The following is a 20,319-nucleotide window of genomic DNA, read 5'->3' on the forward strand; positions in this document are numbered from 1 at the left end:
TTGATGACCACCTATTACAGCAAAAATGCCAGCTGAAAAATAATACACAAGAATTTACAGAATACACTGATCTAAGATTTAACATGCTAGCACAGACACAAATATATGTCCAATCAGAATGAGACATTGTTGCTGCAGTGAAAAGTCAAAATCTCATTATCTTCAACTTTGGCCAACGATCTACAGCTAATTTTATTCTAGCATCAAGGTACAAACAAAGACCTATAGACAAGGAATATGTTTGATGCTGATGCTGTAGGTATTACACCGGCCTAAAGACAAGGAATCTTCTTTTGTGATGATGCTTTATGTATTGCACAATAATTGAATTCTAATGGAATAATTTAGAGACATAAATTTTCATCAAATATTGATCAAAATTTCATCATACCAAAAATATTAAACAGAGAAAAAAAGAGGCAGAAGTATCATCTAACAAACCATACTAAGGGAGGCAACTCAATTCGACTCGCATAACTAGACACTTGTGAGTATAGCAAGTTCTTGTTGTATATGACCAATGCATACACATCTATCAATCAAAGACAATGCAGAAAACACACTAACAATATATCCTTTCCAAATTTTTCTTAACCTACAAATATGAAGCAAAAATGCAGGTTTGGTTATCCTATCTTGTACAGATATGAAATGTTTGCTCTAAACATGCTTCAAGGAAGGTTAATGTGAATTATGCCATGATGAACTGTATGCACCACAACACATACCTGCCTCAAGTTTCATCACTGTCAGAGAACGAAATGAATACAAACATAAAAACAGGAGAATGAAACATTGGACAGTGTCACATCCTTTTGTATATCGTGTGAACACAGCCCTAAAAGGTAAATATATCAAGTTTCATTACTACATGCACCAATCTCAAAACTTAATGTAACCAGTGATATGCAAAACCTAGGTCACTGTCAACTTCTTTTGCCCATTTCATAACTGTACATATGAAAGTGTCTCAGAAAATGAGGTGAATGCAATAAAAAAACCTGATCATGCCAACTATTACAACAATAAATCCAAAGTGATATACAAAGACTTCTGGAATAAACTGATCTGATATCGTAAAACATAACACAGACAAAAATTTATGTGCAATCAGAAATGAGACATTGTTGCTGCAGAGAAAAGCCAAAATCGCATTATCTTCAACTTCGGCCAACGAACTACAGCTAATTTTATTCTAGCATCAAGGTACAAACACAGACCTGTAGACAAGGAATATGCTTGATGCTGATGCTGTAGGAATTACACCGGCCTAAAAACAAGGAATTATCTTTTGTGATGATGCTTTACTTATTGCACAATAATTGAATTCTAATGGAATAATTTAGAGACATAAATTTTTATCAAATATTGAGCAAAATTTCATCATACCAAAAATATTAAACAGAGAGAAAGAAGACGGTAACTTCTGAATACATATTGAGAGAGAGGTATCATCTAACGAACATTACTAAGTGAGGCAACTCTGACAATTAGATTCCCATAGCTAGTTACTTAAGGGTATAACAAAGCTCTGGTTGTATATGACCAATGCATACACACCTATCAATCAAAGACAATGCAGAAAACACACCAAGAACATATTTTTCCCCATATTTTTGAACTACTGATAAGAAGCAAATATGCAGATTTGGTAATCCTATCTTGGCAAATTTTGAGAAGTTTGTTCTAAACATGATTCAGGGTAGGTTACTGTGAACTTGATAGTGATGAACTATGTCTGACATGGAAGGATACAAATCTGCAAATGGTCTGTCATGATAGACTACTTGGTGTTCTGGTAGATAATAACCTATCATGGACTGAACATATCAAACATATCTGCAAAAAAGTCAATTCAAGTTTATGGCTTCTCAGTAGGATAAGACATTTTCTCCCTGAAAGGCACAGAAAACTATTTTATAACAGTTACATACAACCCTATTTGGCCTACTGTAGTACAGTATGGGGTAATTCAAATGATAAAAACATAGCAAAGCTGGCACATCTTCAAAAAAGAGCATTTGGGCTAATATCAATCCAGAAAGAAAGCAAGGAAAGATTAGCTGGTAGGTTAAAAATATTACATATTAAAGACCGAATCTGTTTGAGAAAAGCCAAATTAATGTACAGGATATCTCATAATAGTGCTCCTGAATATTTACAATCACTATTCCAGTATAGGTTACCTGGTAATACTCCCCACCTGCGATCCATGTCTACCAAACAGTATAAAATTCCCAAACCAAATAAGGAGTTATTTAAAAAAAGTTTCCAATACTCTGGAACTCTGCTCTGGAATAGTATTCCAGTTGAGATTAGAAATGCCCACTCTATTTCCTTCTTCCAAACCTAATATATCCAGTGGCTTCAGAGATGCAGCTTAAATAAATTCCTTTGTATGAGGGCCTCAAGGTAGATTAGTTTTTAGCTAATTGTGTTACCCTCTTTAAATAAGGTCATTATTATCCGATAATGAACTGTACCCACCACAACATATGCATGCATCAAGTTTCATCACTGTCAGAGAAAGAGATGAATACAAACAAACTTAACAACAGGAGAATGAAAAATAGGACAGTGTCATCTCCTTTTGTCTATGGTGTGAATGTTACAGAATTGTTGTTGTTGTTGTTGTTGTTGTTGTCGTAGGGTTTAACGCCATTTTTCAGCACATGATAGGCTATACATGGCGGCCAGTATTAATGGTGGAGGAAGAACCCGGGAAAACCACGGAAACAACCACCGACCCTCGAGAAGCTACTGGCAAGCTTTCTCACATACCCACATTGGCTGAATCCAAGACTCGAACCTATGCAGACAGGTGAGATGGCAGTGATCCGTAACGGAGAGCGCTTTAGATCACAGAATTGTGTATATCCTTTTATTTATTAAATACATATACTTGGGTTTTGTTTTTGAGAACAACGATACCTGAGGGTGATTTATGTGATATGTACAAAGATTTAGAAATAGTTCGGTTCATCCTGTGCCGCATGTGCAAAGTCCTTTTGATGGGAAGAACCAAATACTTCCAGCACACAGACATGTATTGCGGCATCATCTGTGTATAAATGCCTCACCATAAGACACAAGCTTTACATTACCGAATGTCTTGTCAGTAAGCGGTCTACTTTAAGGACTTGCACATCTTCAGCTGTAAAATTATGTGAGTTATTTATTAATTTCTTGGTTATAAGTTATAACTATTGTACTACCACGTTTTATTTTTGTATATTGTCTATGTAGCTTCGGCTGACGTATCATGTAAATATCTTCTATTTTTGTTTGTGACTTAGCAAGAGATTTATATTAGCAACATAAATTTGCAATTTTATGAAACATTTAGTACTGTAGGATTCTTATTAGGCACTGTTAAGTTCACTTCTGAACTTATGTGTTGTTTTGTAATTATTGTGCCGATAATGTAATCTGTAATAGCTTACCCTATATAACATCATTACGTTTTATTGTATATGCCCGTGTCATGCATAGTACAGTGTTAGATGTATTTTCAGCTAACCAGAGTGATCAGAGTGGTTGGACTGACCAGAGTGATCACAGTCATTGGAGTGATCATGGTACAAGCTGTAGAGCTAACCATAGGACATGACCATAGCAGCTGTGAAGTTGAACCATAGAGATGAGTAAAGTGTTGGTGGTTGAGTAGCAGGTGTTTGGGTGTTGCTGACTGAGATTGGTGGGCTCTGATTGCTTGATTGACCAACCTGGAATACGAACTGCTTGACTGACCAGTGTTACTGGTAGCCAAGTGTGCTGGTGATGGAGTGTGTAACTCCATACATGTAATCTTTTAGCCATGGGTTAATCTCTGGTGTTTGTAATACCTAGTGTGTTTTGGGGACTGTAAAGATATTATGTACATCTGTCCCTTTGTTTTCATCATTTTTCACTATTTGAGTGAATGCATTTTTACTATTTGAGTGAAATGCCCCAGTTTTTACTATTTGAGTAAAATAGTAATTGTTGTTTCATTGTGAAATCGCTGTGAATCATTCACCCCTTGTACTTACTCAATGTAAAGTCATTTATTTGTATTTTTATTATTTTGTTCATGTGGATTATGTTAATTGATCCAATATTTGGATAATGATATATGCATGCATTAATCATAATTATTTTCTCATTCAAGTTACTGATCATTAAACATTGTATTTGTATTACCATCAAAAGTGTTCTGTTGTAAATCTATAATCCCACCCAGTTATCCTGTTACAGTGAACAGTGCCCTCGAAGGCAAGTATATCAAGTTTCATTACTACATGCAACAATGTCAAAACTTAATGTAACCAGTGAAATGCAAAAACAAGGTCACTGTTAACTCCTTTTGCCTGTTTCATAACTGTACATACAACAGTGTCTGTGAAAAAGAGCTAAGTGCAAATATTTAACATTGATGACCACCTATTACAGTAAAAATGCCAGCTGAAAAATAATACACAAGGATTTACAGAATACACTGATGTAAGATTTAACATGCTAGCACAGACACAAATATATGTCCAATCAGAATGAGACATTGTTGCTGCAGTGAAAAGCCAAAATCTCATTATCTTCAACTTTGGCCAACGAACTACAGCTAATTTTATTCTAGCATCAAGGTACAAACAAAGACCTATAGACTAGGAATATGTTTGATGCTGATGCTGTAGGAATTACACCGGCCTAAAGACAAGGAATCTTCTTTTGTGATGATGCTTTATGTATTGCACAATAATTGAATTCTGATGGAATAATTTAGAGACATAAATTTTCATCAAATATTGATCAAAATTTCATCATACCAAAAATATTAAACAGTGAAAAAAGACGTTAACTTCTGAATTGGTTGTATATGACCAATGATACACACTCAGAAATATAAATATAATTACAGAAGACATACCAACAGCATAATTTTTGTCCCAATTTTCTGAAGTACTGACAAAAACCAAAATTGTAGGTTTCATTATACTACCTTGAACAGAAGTCATGGTCACTATATTTAACTTTACACAGCGTGAATGTGCCCCAAGCAAAACATATCCCAAGAAGTCATCCAAGTGTGCCAGAATGAGATCACAAAGAAATCTAGGTGCCAAAAATGTATTGTTAATTTATCTTAGCTTTCCTGACTTAAGAGATTGTCTGCATTTTTTACTTTTTATGATAACCAACTTAGCAAGGCACATAAATGTATTATTTTTAAAAATTTTTAAGGCAGATCAAGTCTTCATATCCTCGAGATCAATGATGTCAATTTTTTGCATTAAAAATATTTAAAAGTTTTACGAATAATAACTGGCCTCTGATAACTGTTAATAGAAAAACATTCCTTGGTAACATTTTTGTGACAAGTCTCTTACATGGAACAAATTTATTATGTATAACAAATTCACATCAATAGTGTATCCCCCAGGGGAGTAAAATTGAGGTTAAAAAAAAAACATTGGAGTCAGAACTGGGGGTTAAATAAAAAATGTGGGGGTCAAAAATGTAATTTTCAGAACTGACCCGTACTTTTTGAGCTTGAAGCAGGATATTGCAACTTGCACAACATAGTCTCTCTTTCTCTCTCTCTAAACATACAAATAAACCAACATGCACACTTAACAAACAAATGCACTGTCCATTCAAAGATTAATTGTATTAGTTCAGTTTTCTTTAAAAGTACTTTTAACAGTCTTTTTATTATTTGTACAAAATTCTGGACAAAGAACATAAGGGATAAGCATAGGAGCATCAGGACAATATGCTAATTTCACACAGCTTTCAAGGCCACAATTCCAATGATGCAAAAGAATTTCAAAACAGGCATGACAATGCCAACAATAGTCCCTGGGGTCTACATTCCTAAGGTGGCGCTCTACAGTTTCGCATTTTGCATAGGATTAGAATTTTAAAGAAAAAAAATTTCCCTGGCTTTCCTCCCTCACTGGATATACTGGCTTTTTAAAAAAGACCTTGTATATCTTAGGTATAATTTAAAGAACCTTTAATTCCCTTTATTTTCATGTATGATTGATGGGTACAATATGGGTTATAGAGTATACAGCTTGGCCTTACTCCAGATGTGCACCTTTCAAAAAAAGTGCCTGCTCCACTTGGTCATTTTCACTTCCTGAACTTCAGAGGTAAATTGTATAAAAAAGATCCAATAACTTTTTTTTACATTTTATATATTTGGTAATTCATTCATTGCACTTTCAGAAGCTGGTATTGTCTAGTCTGGCAAAATTCATTTTCCCTATTTTAAAAGCTGCTATGGATAGTGTACTTTAGACTAATTCAGGCAGATTTTTAGCACAAGGAAGCAGTCATTTTATTTAGCAGTGTGCTTAGATCATGTACAATTTCGAAAAGTACAATATCCAAATAAATATTATCTACATTATATTAATGCAGCATAGAGGTATGACAACATTCTCTCCACTGTCCATGTTTTAAGTGCAAACAACTTAACCTTATATACATCACTCTCTCAAAAGTACATAATAACTGGTGAGTGCCCCCTAAGCTGCAGCCCCATTATATATCTAAAAAAAACAGCTTTCCATGGCACTGATAAGAAAGAAGTCTGTCCAGTACATTAGCAGCTGCAACAAGAAAAGTGAGATAAAGCCCCCTACCCATAAAGCTGTTAAAGGGTACCCAGGTATTTTTGTACCTGCCCATTCATGGGTCATGAAATGTAAACAAGTTTTCTGCCAGGACTTGTTGTTGTTGTTGTTATAGGGTTTAACGCCATTTTCAGCACAAGATAGGCTTTACATGGCGGCCAGTATTAATGGTGGAGGAAGAACCCGGAAAAACCCCCGTAAATAACCACCAACCCACGAGAAGCTACTGGCAAGCTTTCTCACATACCCACATTGGCCAGGACTTGTAAAGGCAGCATTTACTTTGTTTTCAAGTTGATAATCCTTTTGACTGAGCCTCAAATATTTGTACTTTTTCATCCGACTCTTCCAGTAAATAATTGGCCTTAATCCCATGACTTGTTTTCCCATATGACAGCCCTTTGATTGTACCGCAAATGTGGTGCAGTGGCAAGTAACTGTGGGATTATTTGATCTTGCTGCATAACTGACACACGTTCAGTTGCAACCTCTAACAGATGTCACAAACTCTATGATCAAAGTGTTACTTACAATGCTCAAGCTCAGTCTCTATATAAGCATCTGCATATGACAGTGAGGCCAAGGAAAGGGAGTCAGACGATATTTATGATGACTAAACCTCAATACTATACAATGATGGAGGATCTCAGAATTTTATCAGTGAGGATGAATTCTTGGACTCTATAACAGATGACATTAGGTATTGATATTTATAGGATACTGTGAATTAAAAACAATGTGGACTCAACATCAGGTTTGTACACATTTAGTACAATTTAACTTTGACTGGGCACTTGGGTAACTGATTATTAGGATCAATGTGTACCTGGTGTAAGTCTTCTCCAATTTTAACAGCTTTACCTACTCGACAGATAATAACAGATTGGGTATCAAAGGACTGAGTTCTATTTCCAAGTGACCATACCTCATTAAGCAAAGGGATGGACTCAACTGTTTGAAGATTATTTTCAGAAATTCAAGATAAGAACATTACTCCATAAAAAATCTTGGGTGAAAACCAATGCTGATATAACTTTCTGTTCAGGAGTAGTAGCAAAAACAATATTTTCAACATGGCTGCCAAGCTGGCTATACTGTATGTCTGGGTAGCAAAATCTTCAATTAGGACCACAAAGATATATGACATTCTGTTCAGGAGGAGTACCAATAGCAAGATCTTCAAGATAGCCATTATGGCTGCCATACTGGATGTCAGAATGGCACTAGTTTGGACCACAGATGATACAATCAGGGGGAGCGTCAATACAAGATTCTCAAGAATGCCACTGGCGTTCATATTGGTGTCTGAAAAGCATAATTTTTATTTACTATATATACTCGTGTATAAGCCAAAAAATTTAGGAAAAAAATAAGACCTGGAAGAAGGGGGGTTGGCTTATCTGCGGGCCAAAGTCCAAGTCTGAAATTGTTAATGCTTTTTCCCTTCGATTTCCAGCATTTATTGTTTCTGTCAATCGCCGAAGATGAGATCACATGCCTAATGATGCCACATGGCTCATAAGATTTGTGCTGTCGTGAAGTGAAACAAATATTTTTTTCTAACTTAAGTGGTAGGATAATGAATGAAAAACATGTTTTAACGTGCTTGACGTCTATTTGACAGATGTCCATCCACCAGAAAATGCAGCCATATGTGTTATTTGAGCCACGGTGGTACGTGTATTTTCCAAAAGAACTGCCATGTTAGTAACCTCCAGTCAAGTATTTAACCCTCAGCTAATCAGTAATCATTAAACTCTACAGTATTGTACAAATGCATGCTAGTTATTTCAGTGTAAATATGAAAAGAATCTACGTAAAAAAATAAAAGAATTACGATACTGAAGGTATATACGACAAACATTTTGATCGAGAGTAGAAATACATGTACGATAGTCTAAAAGGAACAATAGCAAGAGGCTCCATAGGGGTTTGTTGCGCGCACGCTTAGGAAGGGTAAATAACAAGGCAATATACGAGTCAGCATGAATAATTGTAAAACAATATAATTTGTGGGATTTCTTTGACTGGTGTTTTAGAAGTAATCGGCAGCCACAGTTTATATACTAATGTTATTTAGTTGTTTGTAAAGCGGTTTGTTAGCGCTAGAGTGTACAATAGCTACCATATGTTTAATCTGTGGTAAATGCCTCAGGTATAATAGGTTTGTTTTATTTCACAATGCCAATGACTTTACTAATACATGCCAACTCTCAGATGTATTGTTTAATGAGATATGGTAGTGGACATGGTTTCTGCTCAAAGTTATAAACTGTCACAATACTTGAATAATGTCCACGCTGAAACCAATAACATTTTGATCAACTGAATCACACTACCGGTAGTTTAAAAAAACAACACAAATAAACAACAATGATAAATAATTATCAAATACAAATTGATAACCAACCACACATGGAAATAATTACAGGATAAGGTATATAAATAGTATACTACCACTATAAGAAATTATTTCAGTTTAATCTCTCTAGAAGTTTATATTCAATTCAATCAGATAAAATGAATAGTGTTGGAAGTAAAAGAAAGCGTTCTGCTTATGATGCAGCATTCAAACTTAAAGTTACTTAAAGTTACTGAATATGCAGAAGCAAATAACAACTGTGCTGCAGCATGCAAATTTTTTGTGAACAGGAAGCAAGTACAGGAATGGTGGAAAAGCAAAGCAGCATTAGAAGAAATGCCAAAATCCAAGAAGGCTCGTCTGACTGGGATTGCCTCTTTCCCTGAATTGGAGAAAGAACTCAATGATTTTGTGAGTGAACATCGACAAAATGGATACATTGTCACACGAACTGCAATTCATCTACATGCTATGCAGATGGCGAAAAATGATAAATATAAGTTGGCAGATTCAAAATTTGTTGCATCAGCCCGCTGGTGTTCTTGTTTTATGAACCGGAATGGTTTCTGCCTAAGGCAGCGAACGAAGATAGCACAAAAGCTAACAAAAGACTTGGAAGAAAAAATTGAATCATTTCAGCAGTTCATCTTTAAACGCAGAAAGGAGTGCTCATTTGAACTATCACAAATTGGAAATATGGATGAGACGCCTATGACCTTTGACTTACCAAGCAATAAAACAGTCAATGCTGTGGTGAGAAAACTATTCTGATAAAAACGACCGGCCATGAAAAAACGCACTTCACGGTTGTATTGGCCTGTTTAGCTGATGGATCAAAGCTGCCTCCTGTCATCATTTTTAAAAGGAAGACGCTGCCAAAAAGCATGAAATTTCCTGCTGGTGTCATTGTTCATGCACAGCAAAAGGGATGGATGGACAAAAGTGGAACAATTGAATGGTTGGAGAAAGTATGGAACAAGAGACCAGGTGCAATTCTTCGGAAACCTTCAATGCTTGTATGGGATATGTTTTGTGCACACAAGACTGATGAAGTAAAAAAGGCCACAAAGAAAATGAAAACAACACTGGCTGTGATACCAGGAGGTTTAACGTCAGTGTTACAACCTCTTGATGTCTGCCTTAACAAACCTTTTAAGGACAAGTTACGAAAGATGTGGGCAGAATGGGTTTGTTCAGGGGCTGTGAAAATGACAAAAGGCAGGAATTTAATGAGGCCTAACATCGATTTGGTCGCCAAGTGGGTAAAAGAAGCGTGGGACTCAATTCCGTCGGAAATGATTGCAAAATCATTCAGGAAGTGCTGTATCAGCAATGCCATGGATGGAACAGAGGATGATGCTATATTTCAATCCAACAATGACGAGGAGAGCAATAAGGAGAACGACACACTATCAGATGACCATGATGACAATGATGACGTATATGATGAAAGCACGCCCGTAACAGAAGCCAAGTTTCATGAACTGTTTGGTGAGTCTGATACAGAACCAGATTTTGAAGGATTCTAAAAGTGAATGAGGATTAATTAAATTTCCATTACGACTTAACACTTTCGAATTGTTTTTATTTCAACATATAAATTAGTTTTCTTACTTTCATTTTCTTTAATAATGTGATTTGCCTAAATAAAAGTATTCAGAACTCACTTTATGCATCTTGTGATGTACCAGTAGTCTAGAAATTATGGGTCGGCTTATACGCGGGTCATGCACTTTATAACAGTTTTACCAATTCAGTTTGTAGGGGACGGCTTATACACAAACGGGCTTATACGCGAGTATATACGGTAGTACCAACCAGACTTTGGGATGAATATGTCTTTGTAAAGTTTTCATTGCAATACTCCAAGCAGTTGAGCCTGAGTATTGACAACAATCTATTCCTAACATATGAAGGATAGATTGACAGAGGATGACAGACAAGCCTTCAATTAGCTCTTCTGGTCTATGACCAGTAGAAAGAACAATCTTTCCTTTTAACTGGATTTCCAAATGGTCTGAAGAGCTCACCGTCACAGATCACTGTCATCTCACCTCTGTCTGCATGGCCTCAAGACATGGACTCAGCCCATATGTGAAAAAGCTTGCCAGTAGCTTCCCATAGGTCAGTGTATCTTTCCCTCTGTCTTCACGGGTTCTTCCTCCACCAGTTATACTGGCTGCCATGAATAGCATATCGCATGCTGAAAAAATGGCACTTAACCCCAAAACAAAAACAAAATCCTTTTAACTGAAATTTCATACTCCCTGATAAATCAGAAAATTTGCTCTTACAAAATGATTCTGTACTGCCAAATAGAGATAATGGAGAAGTCTGGCAATGACTGTATCCATGATGATGCATCAAACACACACACTTATTTTCTGAGGATTCAGAGGAGGAATTTAAGGAGTTGGAACCACACAATATTCCAAAGTATTGGGAGAAACTATGAAACAGGTAAGTTGATTAATTACAAGGTGCATTTAAAAGAAAAAAATCATAACACAATAAACAGTAAAGGATGAAAATGTTGCACCTGCATGTCAAAAATCATAATTTATGTCATCAAAAAAGGTAAATTTTGCACCTTCAAAGTTGATAAAACCCTTTAAAGGTTTGTGACATTAACAAAATAATTTTTTCAACAAATTTATGGACTAGTATCAAAATATGCATATATAATCCAACCCCAATATAACGCGCCCCGCTAAAACGTGAATTTGGCTATAACGTGGTCATGGCATGGCTCCCGAAATTTCCTGTATTCATTTGCACATGAACAAATATTTTTCTGTTCCAAGTACATGAAATAGTATAAAAAAATTATTATCACTAGGGGGAAGAGATTGCACATGAATCTGAATCTATTACTGATCCACGAGTAAAGCCAGTAAGTCGTCTTTGTGATTGTCTTCAATTAATCTGTATACAATCATTGCTCAAGCAATAGCTGACATGTGTTTCTTCTTTAACTGCATACACAACCAAGCAGCAGACAATACTGTGGTTGATAAAAGATTCTCAGAATTTAATAAGCATAAAAAAAAACGAAAGCCACCAACATGTTTGCTGGGCTTGGCGGTGTTATAAGACGTAATCAGTTGACCAGTAAATAATGTCCGCTTTATTAGCTGGATATTGAAAGGGTATGAAGTTGAACATGCGTTCAGCTTATAAAAATTTATAAAAGTGACTCATGACCATTGCAGGCCTAATGCACTTAGTTCTCGGGTTTACATGGGTATGGTGTTTGTTTATGAACTTGTTATTAATTTCCTATTTTTAAAAAAAAACATTTTACCATTCTGGAAAATCAAGTTCACAAACGCAAGGATTAGAAAAGTAGTTTTCACATGTTTCTTTCGATATTCACAAACTCTGAAGTAAAAGTTATATGCAAGCTGAAAGCATGTGTTGATTGTTAATTATTCTTGCTGTAGTCATTCAAACGAATAGGCATACAAGCGTTAATTATTGGAAATTTGCAATGGATAAATTTACACAGCAATGCATTTGAGAAAATTTTAGCAGTACAAAATTCGCACAGACACTGTTCAAAGACCCAGGAACATAATGAACCGTACACGTGCTTCATCTTTCTTTACCTAATTTTGCTGTTAATTTTTCCCGCTGAACTCAGACACATACTGATGTGTGACAAAATTATTGAATAGTTTAAATATGTATGCAATTTTTGCAATGGAATTACATGTATTACGGATTAATTGCAAGTCCAGATGGTATGATATCAGACAGCAAGTAAACGGTGTTGATACTCTGTTCATGCTGTATATTAGATGTTGAATTCAGACACTATGATCTGGGAAAAAATTACTGAATATTATAAACCTGTGTACAATTTTTCAATGGAATTACATGCATTATAGATGAACTGCATGCCACGACGGCACGATAATAGATGGTGTTGATACCCTATTCATCATATACATTAGACACGAATATGTACCAATGAGTTGTTCTCTGAAAAAGTAAAATACTGTAAAACCCTGCATTAACGCGACCCCGATATAAACACGATCCAATTTTCGCGTTATAGAGGGGTTCCACTGAATGTGCATGCAAAAGAACATCAAAACAGTGAGCATCTTTCTTCAGGCAAGGACATACAATATTAATTAATTACTCCAATATCTCACCTGTTTTCTGGCAGACATCGATAAAAATGTCACTGGCAAGCAGCAAGTAGATATCAGATGGCTGAAGCTCAGTTGACAAAAAGTTCTCACCTGCAAAAGCAAATTCAGTAGAGTTCATAAGAAGTGTATAGATTTCATCAAAACTGGAATGAAATCACAAATAAGAAGGAATTTATACTATACATTTTCAGTGTCATGCACAAAAACGTTTTTGGTCAGTAAATTGGATTTCTACAAGCACTGATATTTGGACAATGATTATAATTAAGTTAAAATTAAGCTAAAATTAACTGAATCATGTAATGAAAGAAAAAAAGAAAGCCTCATAAATCAAAAGTTTTCCATTCTAGATCCTTCATGAAAAAGAAAAATCAATTATGATATGGAAATGAAATCAAATTTTACCAATTTTCACCACACAAAAAAACAAATCTTTAAGCATTAACATGAGCCCTCATTCCATTTTAGTTTTATAGAAAAGATAATTTTCCAAAAAACACAATATTTAACAGAAGAAAAATAGATAGTGAAATGCAGCAACAACTTCATTTATAGGAACATCTATGAAAAACACTGCAGTAAATCTGAGTCTGGATATATATAAAAAATTATGGCTATACAATGACAATTACCTGAACACAATGAAACATTTTGAGGCAGAAAGGAAGCTTTTTTGTAAATTATATTTCTATGAGAACTTTTATCCAATCACATTAACATTATGAAATAAACTTACACTAACTCCAAATCCAATCCTATGTGAAAAATGGAAAAAGGTATCTCCATCTATATATCATAAGAGCAATGCTCAACAATATTCAGCTGTCTCCTTTGTGAGACCATGCCCTTGCCCAGGAAATAGAAGCCAGACAAAGAAGGCTAGGCATGCCAACCACTATGTCTTACACTGAAACATTATGTCTGAAGGCAAGGTTCGCAGAAATTGCTCATTATTCATGCGCTGATCTTCATAACTTGCACCCAATCCAGTGGAAGTTCAGAGCAGGCCTATCTAATAATCAACATTAGCCAGCGATAGGGGTTATGTCTTGTTTCCCGTCTTAAATAGTCTTGCTTTCCTGTCTTAAATAGTAGGAAAATCCTCTGATGGGTGTGTGGACATTCACTTTTGAGCTCAGATAGCATCTGAGCAATGACCGGGTCCCTGCAGCTTTGATCATCTCAACAGGTCAATCTAAAAGTGTGGCAAATACTTATTTCTTTCTTACTATCTGTAGATGGTAGCCTAACTCCATTCAAGACAAAAACATGCTGCATGATTGGCACGATTGAGCTGTTGAAATGCATGTAGTTTGGATAATGAATTCAGCTCCCTCACCCTGCTAATGGAGGTCAGTGCTCGTGTCATGTGATTATTGGTCACTGCTCATGCACACTACACAACACTGACCTGCCAAGAAGTTTTTCACTTAGGCTTTCAAGATCGTCTCCACAACTGAAGCATAGAATTCCTTTATATATAAAAAAAAACAAAGCATCCCCGAAATGATACAGGTGTGAAGGAGGACTTTCTCTAAACACTGATAGAAAACGGAACTTGAGCAATGTGAAATAGCTACAAGTTTCTCAAGTACATATTTTGCAAGATAATGCAGATTGCTGATCTGTCCATTCATAGAAGGGCAATCACAATTATTTTGCAAGCCTCGTACCTTATCTTCTAGATTAATTTTGGTATTACAGTCAGTGGGGAAGGCATTTTTTCATATCCCCTCCCAGCTGATTTACAGGGTATCGATGGTTCATGTTCTGGGTCCAGATATGGAGAGATGCAAGTGGGCAGCTTGGTGTACCATCTCACTGTAAATTGGTACAGCCCCAAAGAACACAAACTCAATGAATGACAGAAAGATGGAGGAACCACTCAGTACAAAGTAGTTGGCCAGTCCCTGATAATGAACCAACCAGGACACTGAGCTTGCCTGTGAGTATCAATCTTGTATACAGTATTGGGCACAACAAAGGAGGAACTCCCATAACATAACACAGTATACCATTCAAGCAAATGTTGCTTGAAAAATGGCCCCCATTTCCAACAGACTGATGTGACGAACCCTTTTTGACCTTTCACATGCCAATGACCATCTAGAAACAAGACAGCAGACATGCCCATAAACGTGACAAACTGACATCAGCACAGACTCCGATTTCTGGGGAGAAAGTGAACTTCCAAAGGTGTTCCTATTGCCAGCCACTCCCTATCTTGGCAATGAAGCAGAGTATTTGATTTTGGTCAAAATCATAATATGGTGATTTAAATTACTTGCAAATAGAGCTAAATTGATTGGCAATGTTACCTGTCTTCTAACTCTTCATGATAAACTGATTGGCAATGTTACGTGTCTTCTACATCATGATAAATTGATTGGCAATGTTACCTGTCTTCCACAAACCAATGGGAACCAGAATGGAAGGCAATGAAAGTTAGCAAGTGTTGCAGCATGTTGGAGTTTGAGAGAAGATTGCAAAATCTCAAATCAAATTAAGACTGTGGCAAGCTATTTGCTATTGTCTAGCGAGCCATTTTGTTAACTACCTTGGCAATATGGCACATCAAGTTCCAAGCATGATCACCACCCCCCTACCCCCCCCACCCCGCCTTTTCAGCTGGTTGAAAGATTGCTAGTAAAGTAGGGAGAATGTGCACACAACAGTCTTAAAAAAATATATAACATGCACTGGTTCATTATTAGTTGCTGCGTTGCTTTGTTCGTATTTGAGTGAAAAATCCTTGCTTTACAGCACTTGTTGAATTTCACAACACTGCATAGTCCAATAAGTTTCTGACCTAAACAATGTTATTTTTAGGCTAAATTTTCTATCCCATTATATTTAGATTTCTACAAATTGTATGTGCACAATAAAAAAAAACATCTAATGAAGAGGTACACCCTAGGAATAGAAATATCTGTCATTATTACCACACAATGGATTTACTTATGGTTTTAAATTGATTTCATAAAGAAAATAACATAAGCACAGCAGGTAAAATCTTTAAAAATATACATTAGAAAATTCTTTCACCAATTCTGTTCTTAAAACACAAATTGTTATTTTATATCCTGATGGTTTGAGTTTTGAAATGCAAGTCAGTATGTTTTCATCATTAAATGATAACTTGTAGAAATCAGGCAGTGACAACTATCATTATTTGAAAGGGAATGGGCTAATGATCATTTTGCTATTAAAACATATGACCACAAATGTTCCAAGTTAGTTTTGTCATCACAACTGATATCAACACCTGCTACGGTTGCATGCAATAAATTTTGCATGGAGTTACATTGCTGTAACATCTCAAAGACCATACTCAGTTTACACATAAAAGATCATAAGGAAAAGTCGTCTTCACTTTCTTAATAGAAGAAGTCTTCACTTTCTTAATAGAAGAAGACAATGTCTACATTTTTCAGCAATTTTGTTGCCCACTTTGCCTGGTAGAATAGACCCTGTTTATTGAATTCAGTCTCGGACATACTCGAGGTTAGAGCTTCTTGTATGAGATGAAGCATATGAAACTACAGAAATGCTTATCACACTTTCCATGGGGTCTGAAAGCATTGTTGCTGTTTGTGCATTCTGGTAATTGGAGTGGGTGCATTGTATCTCAATGTCCCCCAAATAAAACTTGCCACTGATTCCATATTTGGAAGAATACTAGTCCTGGTTGGACAATTTGGATCATGCCCTTTTTTCTTTCTTCAACTCTTCAACTGAATCTTTAGGGCACTTGACCATATGTTCTCAAAAACATTGCACGAGTGTGATAATCAAGCTTTAGTACACACGAGGCAAATCTTATGAACTTGCATTTCTTGCACATGCTGGACAACTCTCAAATGATACAAAGAAAAGACAAGCATACAACAAATATACAAATTATATTCAATTAGGCAAAAATCGCGTCATCAAGACCACCTATAAAAGAAATGCATAAAACATCCAAGTTTCAGTGTCAATTCAAAACACAACAGTGAAACCGACATGCGAGTCTTATTGATCAATTATCACATGGATAGTAAGAAATGGCTGAAATATTAATAAATTCACCCCAAAAGAAACACAATATATACCAAGCTTCCTACTTCATAAACCAGAGAAATTTTGATGGATTGTTTAAAAAGTATAAAATATTGCACTGAATTTTACTTTCCTTTTTATATTTTTCATCTTTCAAGGAGTGCTGGATTTGGAGGTATTGGAGGTTTTTCCTATGTGAATGTAATCATGTCATTGGGTAATTCTTCATATACATAATACATTTTTTAACTAACTGGGCATTAGAGATGGGGGGCATAGGACATGAAAGGGTTCAAACAGTGGACATTTTAGATATTTAGTGTTTTACTATTCTTACTTCAACAAGCATTAAGAGGTTAGTATTGGGACTGGTTGGCCTGGTGTCAGGATAATGTGACTGGGTGGGACATCATGCTACATGTCTGCTAAAAACGAGCAACACCTGGGGGTGCCAATGGGAGGTAATGGGCAAGAGTTATTATTCGTTGTCTATTGAAATAGGAAATGATGATTTTCGTCTTTTAGAAGGGCTGGATTCATGAGGTAGCAGGCTAATATACCTAACATAACGTGATTGGGGAATTTATTCAAAGGAGAAATAAAATAAAACCACAAGGGCAATACATGTAAAAAAATATACATCTATATAAATATGTCTGCAAATTATATTGCTTATTTTGTTTTATCCATCTAGAAATTTTACAGAGACAACTACCAGTGATAATGTCATCATATCTGCAGTTGTTATGTCTACCTCAACAAGAACTATCACATGGCCAGCACATTTGTATCATGGTGATGAATCTGATCCTGGATTATCAAGCAAAATGGCTATTGACAGTGGATATTTAGGAGCAAAATGGCTATTGACAGTGGATATTTAGGAGCAAAATGGCTATTGACAGTGGATATTTAGGAGCAAAATGGCTACTGACAGTGGATATTTAGGAGCAGGCTAAAATTAATAAATTTTCAAAGCCACTCATGAAATACATTTGTTTCATTCTGTTTTCATTTATCATTCATTATTCTGCAGTCTGCATTTGTGCTCTCCGGTTTCTTCAAAATGAAATCATCACCTGTTTGTGTTTTTTCTCCATTTATCTGTGTTCATTTATAGAACAGCATTCAACAGTGCTGTACATGAAATCAAAGATATTAATTTTAAACACACTTACCAAACTTCAACCCATTTTTATGTCTGTCTAACAAATCCTCAGCTAGTACTAATTTCTCTTCAGTGGAAAGTCTGTCATGGAATCCTAAATAACGACTGGTTTGTAGGACGGTTGTATGTCTTTGCATTTCATTCACCTTAAAGAAAGAAAGAAGATATAGGCAAACAAGAGACTAGATAAAACTGGACTGGGATTTTACATGATACTGACCAAAACTGCAAAACGTTTGTGTTCTTTTAATTAAATTTCAATTAATGTATATAATGAAACAATCAGAAGGTAAAAGATGAAATATTTTTGAATATAATACCCAAACACCAAATATTATTCTCAAGTGTACCCTTTTTCCACCAATATATTGTTTAAATCGTAAACGACAGGTAAAAACAAATATGGTCCAAAAATCAAAGTGACAATGCCAAGAATAAATACAAAGCATTTGATACAAAGCATGATGAACTGCTTTTAGAACAAGTCTGGTTTCATGGGTTTAACACCATTTTTTCAGCACATTATAGGCTATATATGGTGGCCAGTATATTTGGTGGAAGAAGAACCCAGGAAAAGTCTGGGAATGACCCACATAAAAGTACTGGCAAGCTTCTTATGTACGTATGGTGGCCAAGTCAAGACTCAAACCCATGCAGACTGAGGTAAGATATCAGTGACCTGCAAAGATAAATGCATTAGACATCTTAGACTGTTGGGGTCCATCCTTTTAAAACAAATGACAAATTGTTCAGTAGCAAAATGACCATATCAGAGCCATGAATGATAAACTATATGCCCTCTGACCTGACCTTTAAAGTTTTGACTCCATTCCCAACAGGATTCTTCTTTAGCCCAAATGCAAGTCTTCCAAAATGTCTACTATAGAAACCATTTGTATTATTTCAGTCATAGATTCCTTGACCTCTGACTTTCTTTTACCCAGAAATCAATACGGTTTTTTATTACCCAGAGTGCAAGCCATCCACAGAGTTTAGTACCTGTATGTGATAAAGAACATAAGATAATATGCACAAACTAGTTTTCTTCTTTCAGTCAATTACCTTGACTTTGGGACTCTTGATCTCCCAGATCAATAAAGTTCTTTGTACCCAAGTGCAAACCATCCTCAAAGTTTGTTAACTCTGGATGGCAGACAAATCAAGTTATTGTGCAGACACAAAATTGCCAAATGACAGACATATGGAAATCATATGTTCTACCTTATGTGTGGATATAAAAAATTGCAATGGCTTGCCATCACAAATCCCTTCTATGATATTACATATTTCAAACAGAAATATACAAACTCACCAACAGTGACCCTGGGGTCATAATGCAAAATCTATTACATTTACGATGCATCTTCCCGATATAATTACTTTTAGAAAGTTGTGGAGCCATGAAGGGTGATAACACTCTTGAAGATGTTTAAAACAGGTCAACAAAGTTTCCTTAAATTCCACCCATGGGGTTAACATTGAGACATGGTAACTTACAGATGGATGGAAAGATGGACAGGCAGTGGGTACCACAATGTGTACATTTCAACATAATTTATTGCCATAAATGTTGACAAATGAGGTTGTGTTACAAATTCTCACAACTTAGAATAAACCTTGCCCAGCAACTGATTAAACATGTACAAAAATTAATCAGGTTTTTTAAAATTATGAATAAACATAACACATCTCTAACAAAAGAGGCAGAAGAGAGAGTGAGTGAGAGAATAAGATAAATTTTTTTTTTTAGCTGGAAAAAAAAAAAGAAAAAGACAACCTACTGCATGTTTACCACTCATCTTTCAACCTGAATTATAATATTTTGTATTATCTGATATATGATACAAACAATGGGCAACAAGTAACACTTACATTTTCTGCATACTTCTTTGGTTCCCCTGAGTTACACAATGAACAGCTGTTTTCAAGGCTCTGAATGAACTGTAAAACACAACAACAATATCACAGGTG

The 20,319-nt window shown here is 35.6% G+C and overlaps 1 protein-coding gene across 1 annotated transcript in view; it reads right to left on the minus strand.

Moving 5' to 3' along the window:
* The window catches only part of LOC149775276 (N-alpha-acetyltransferase 25, NatB auxiliary subunit-like), a 122,381-nt gene that overhangs the window by 63,467 nt on the left and 38,595 nt on the right, over positions 1–20,319 (minus strand). Inside the window, exons 11-13 of the mRNA XM_089944181.1 lie at positions 20,221–20,289; positions 18,359–18,494; positions 13,140–13,229 (exon numbers count right to left, since the gene is read on the minus strand). Coding sequence (XP_089800307.1) covers positions 13,140–13,229; positions 18,359–18,494; positions 20,221–20,289 — 295 coding nt within the window. The remainder of the gene's footprint in view (positions 1–13,139; positions 13,230–18,358; positions 18,495–20,220; positions 20,290–20,319) is intronic.

This window comes from Sinohyriopsis cumingii, chromosome 19 (assembly GCF_028554795.1).
Source record: "Sinohyriopsis cumingii isolate HCF-2022 chromosome 19, ASM2855479v2, whole genome shotgun sequence".
Lineage (NCBI taxonomy): Eukaryota > Metazoa > Mollusca > Bivalvia > Unionida > Unionidae > Sinohyriopsis > Sinohyriopsis cumingii.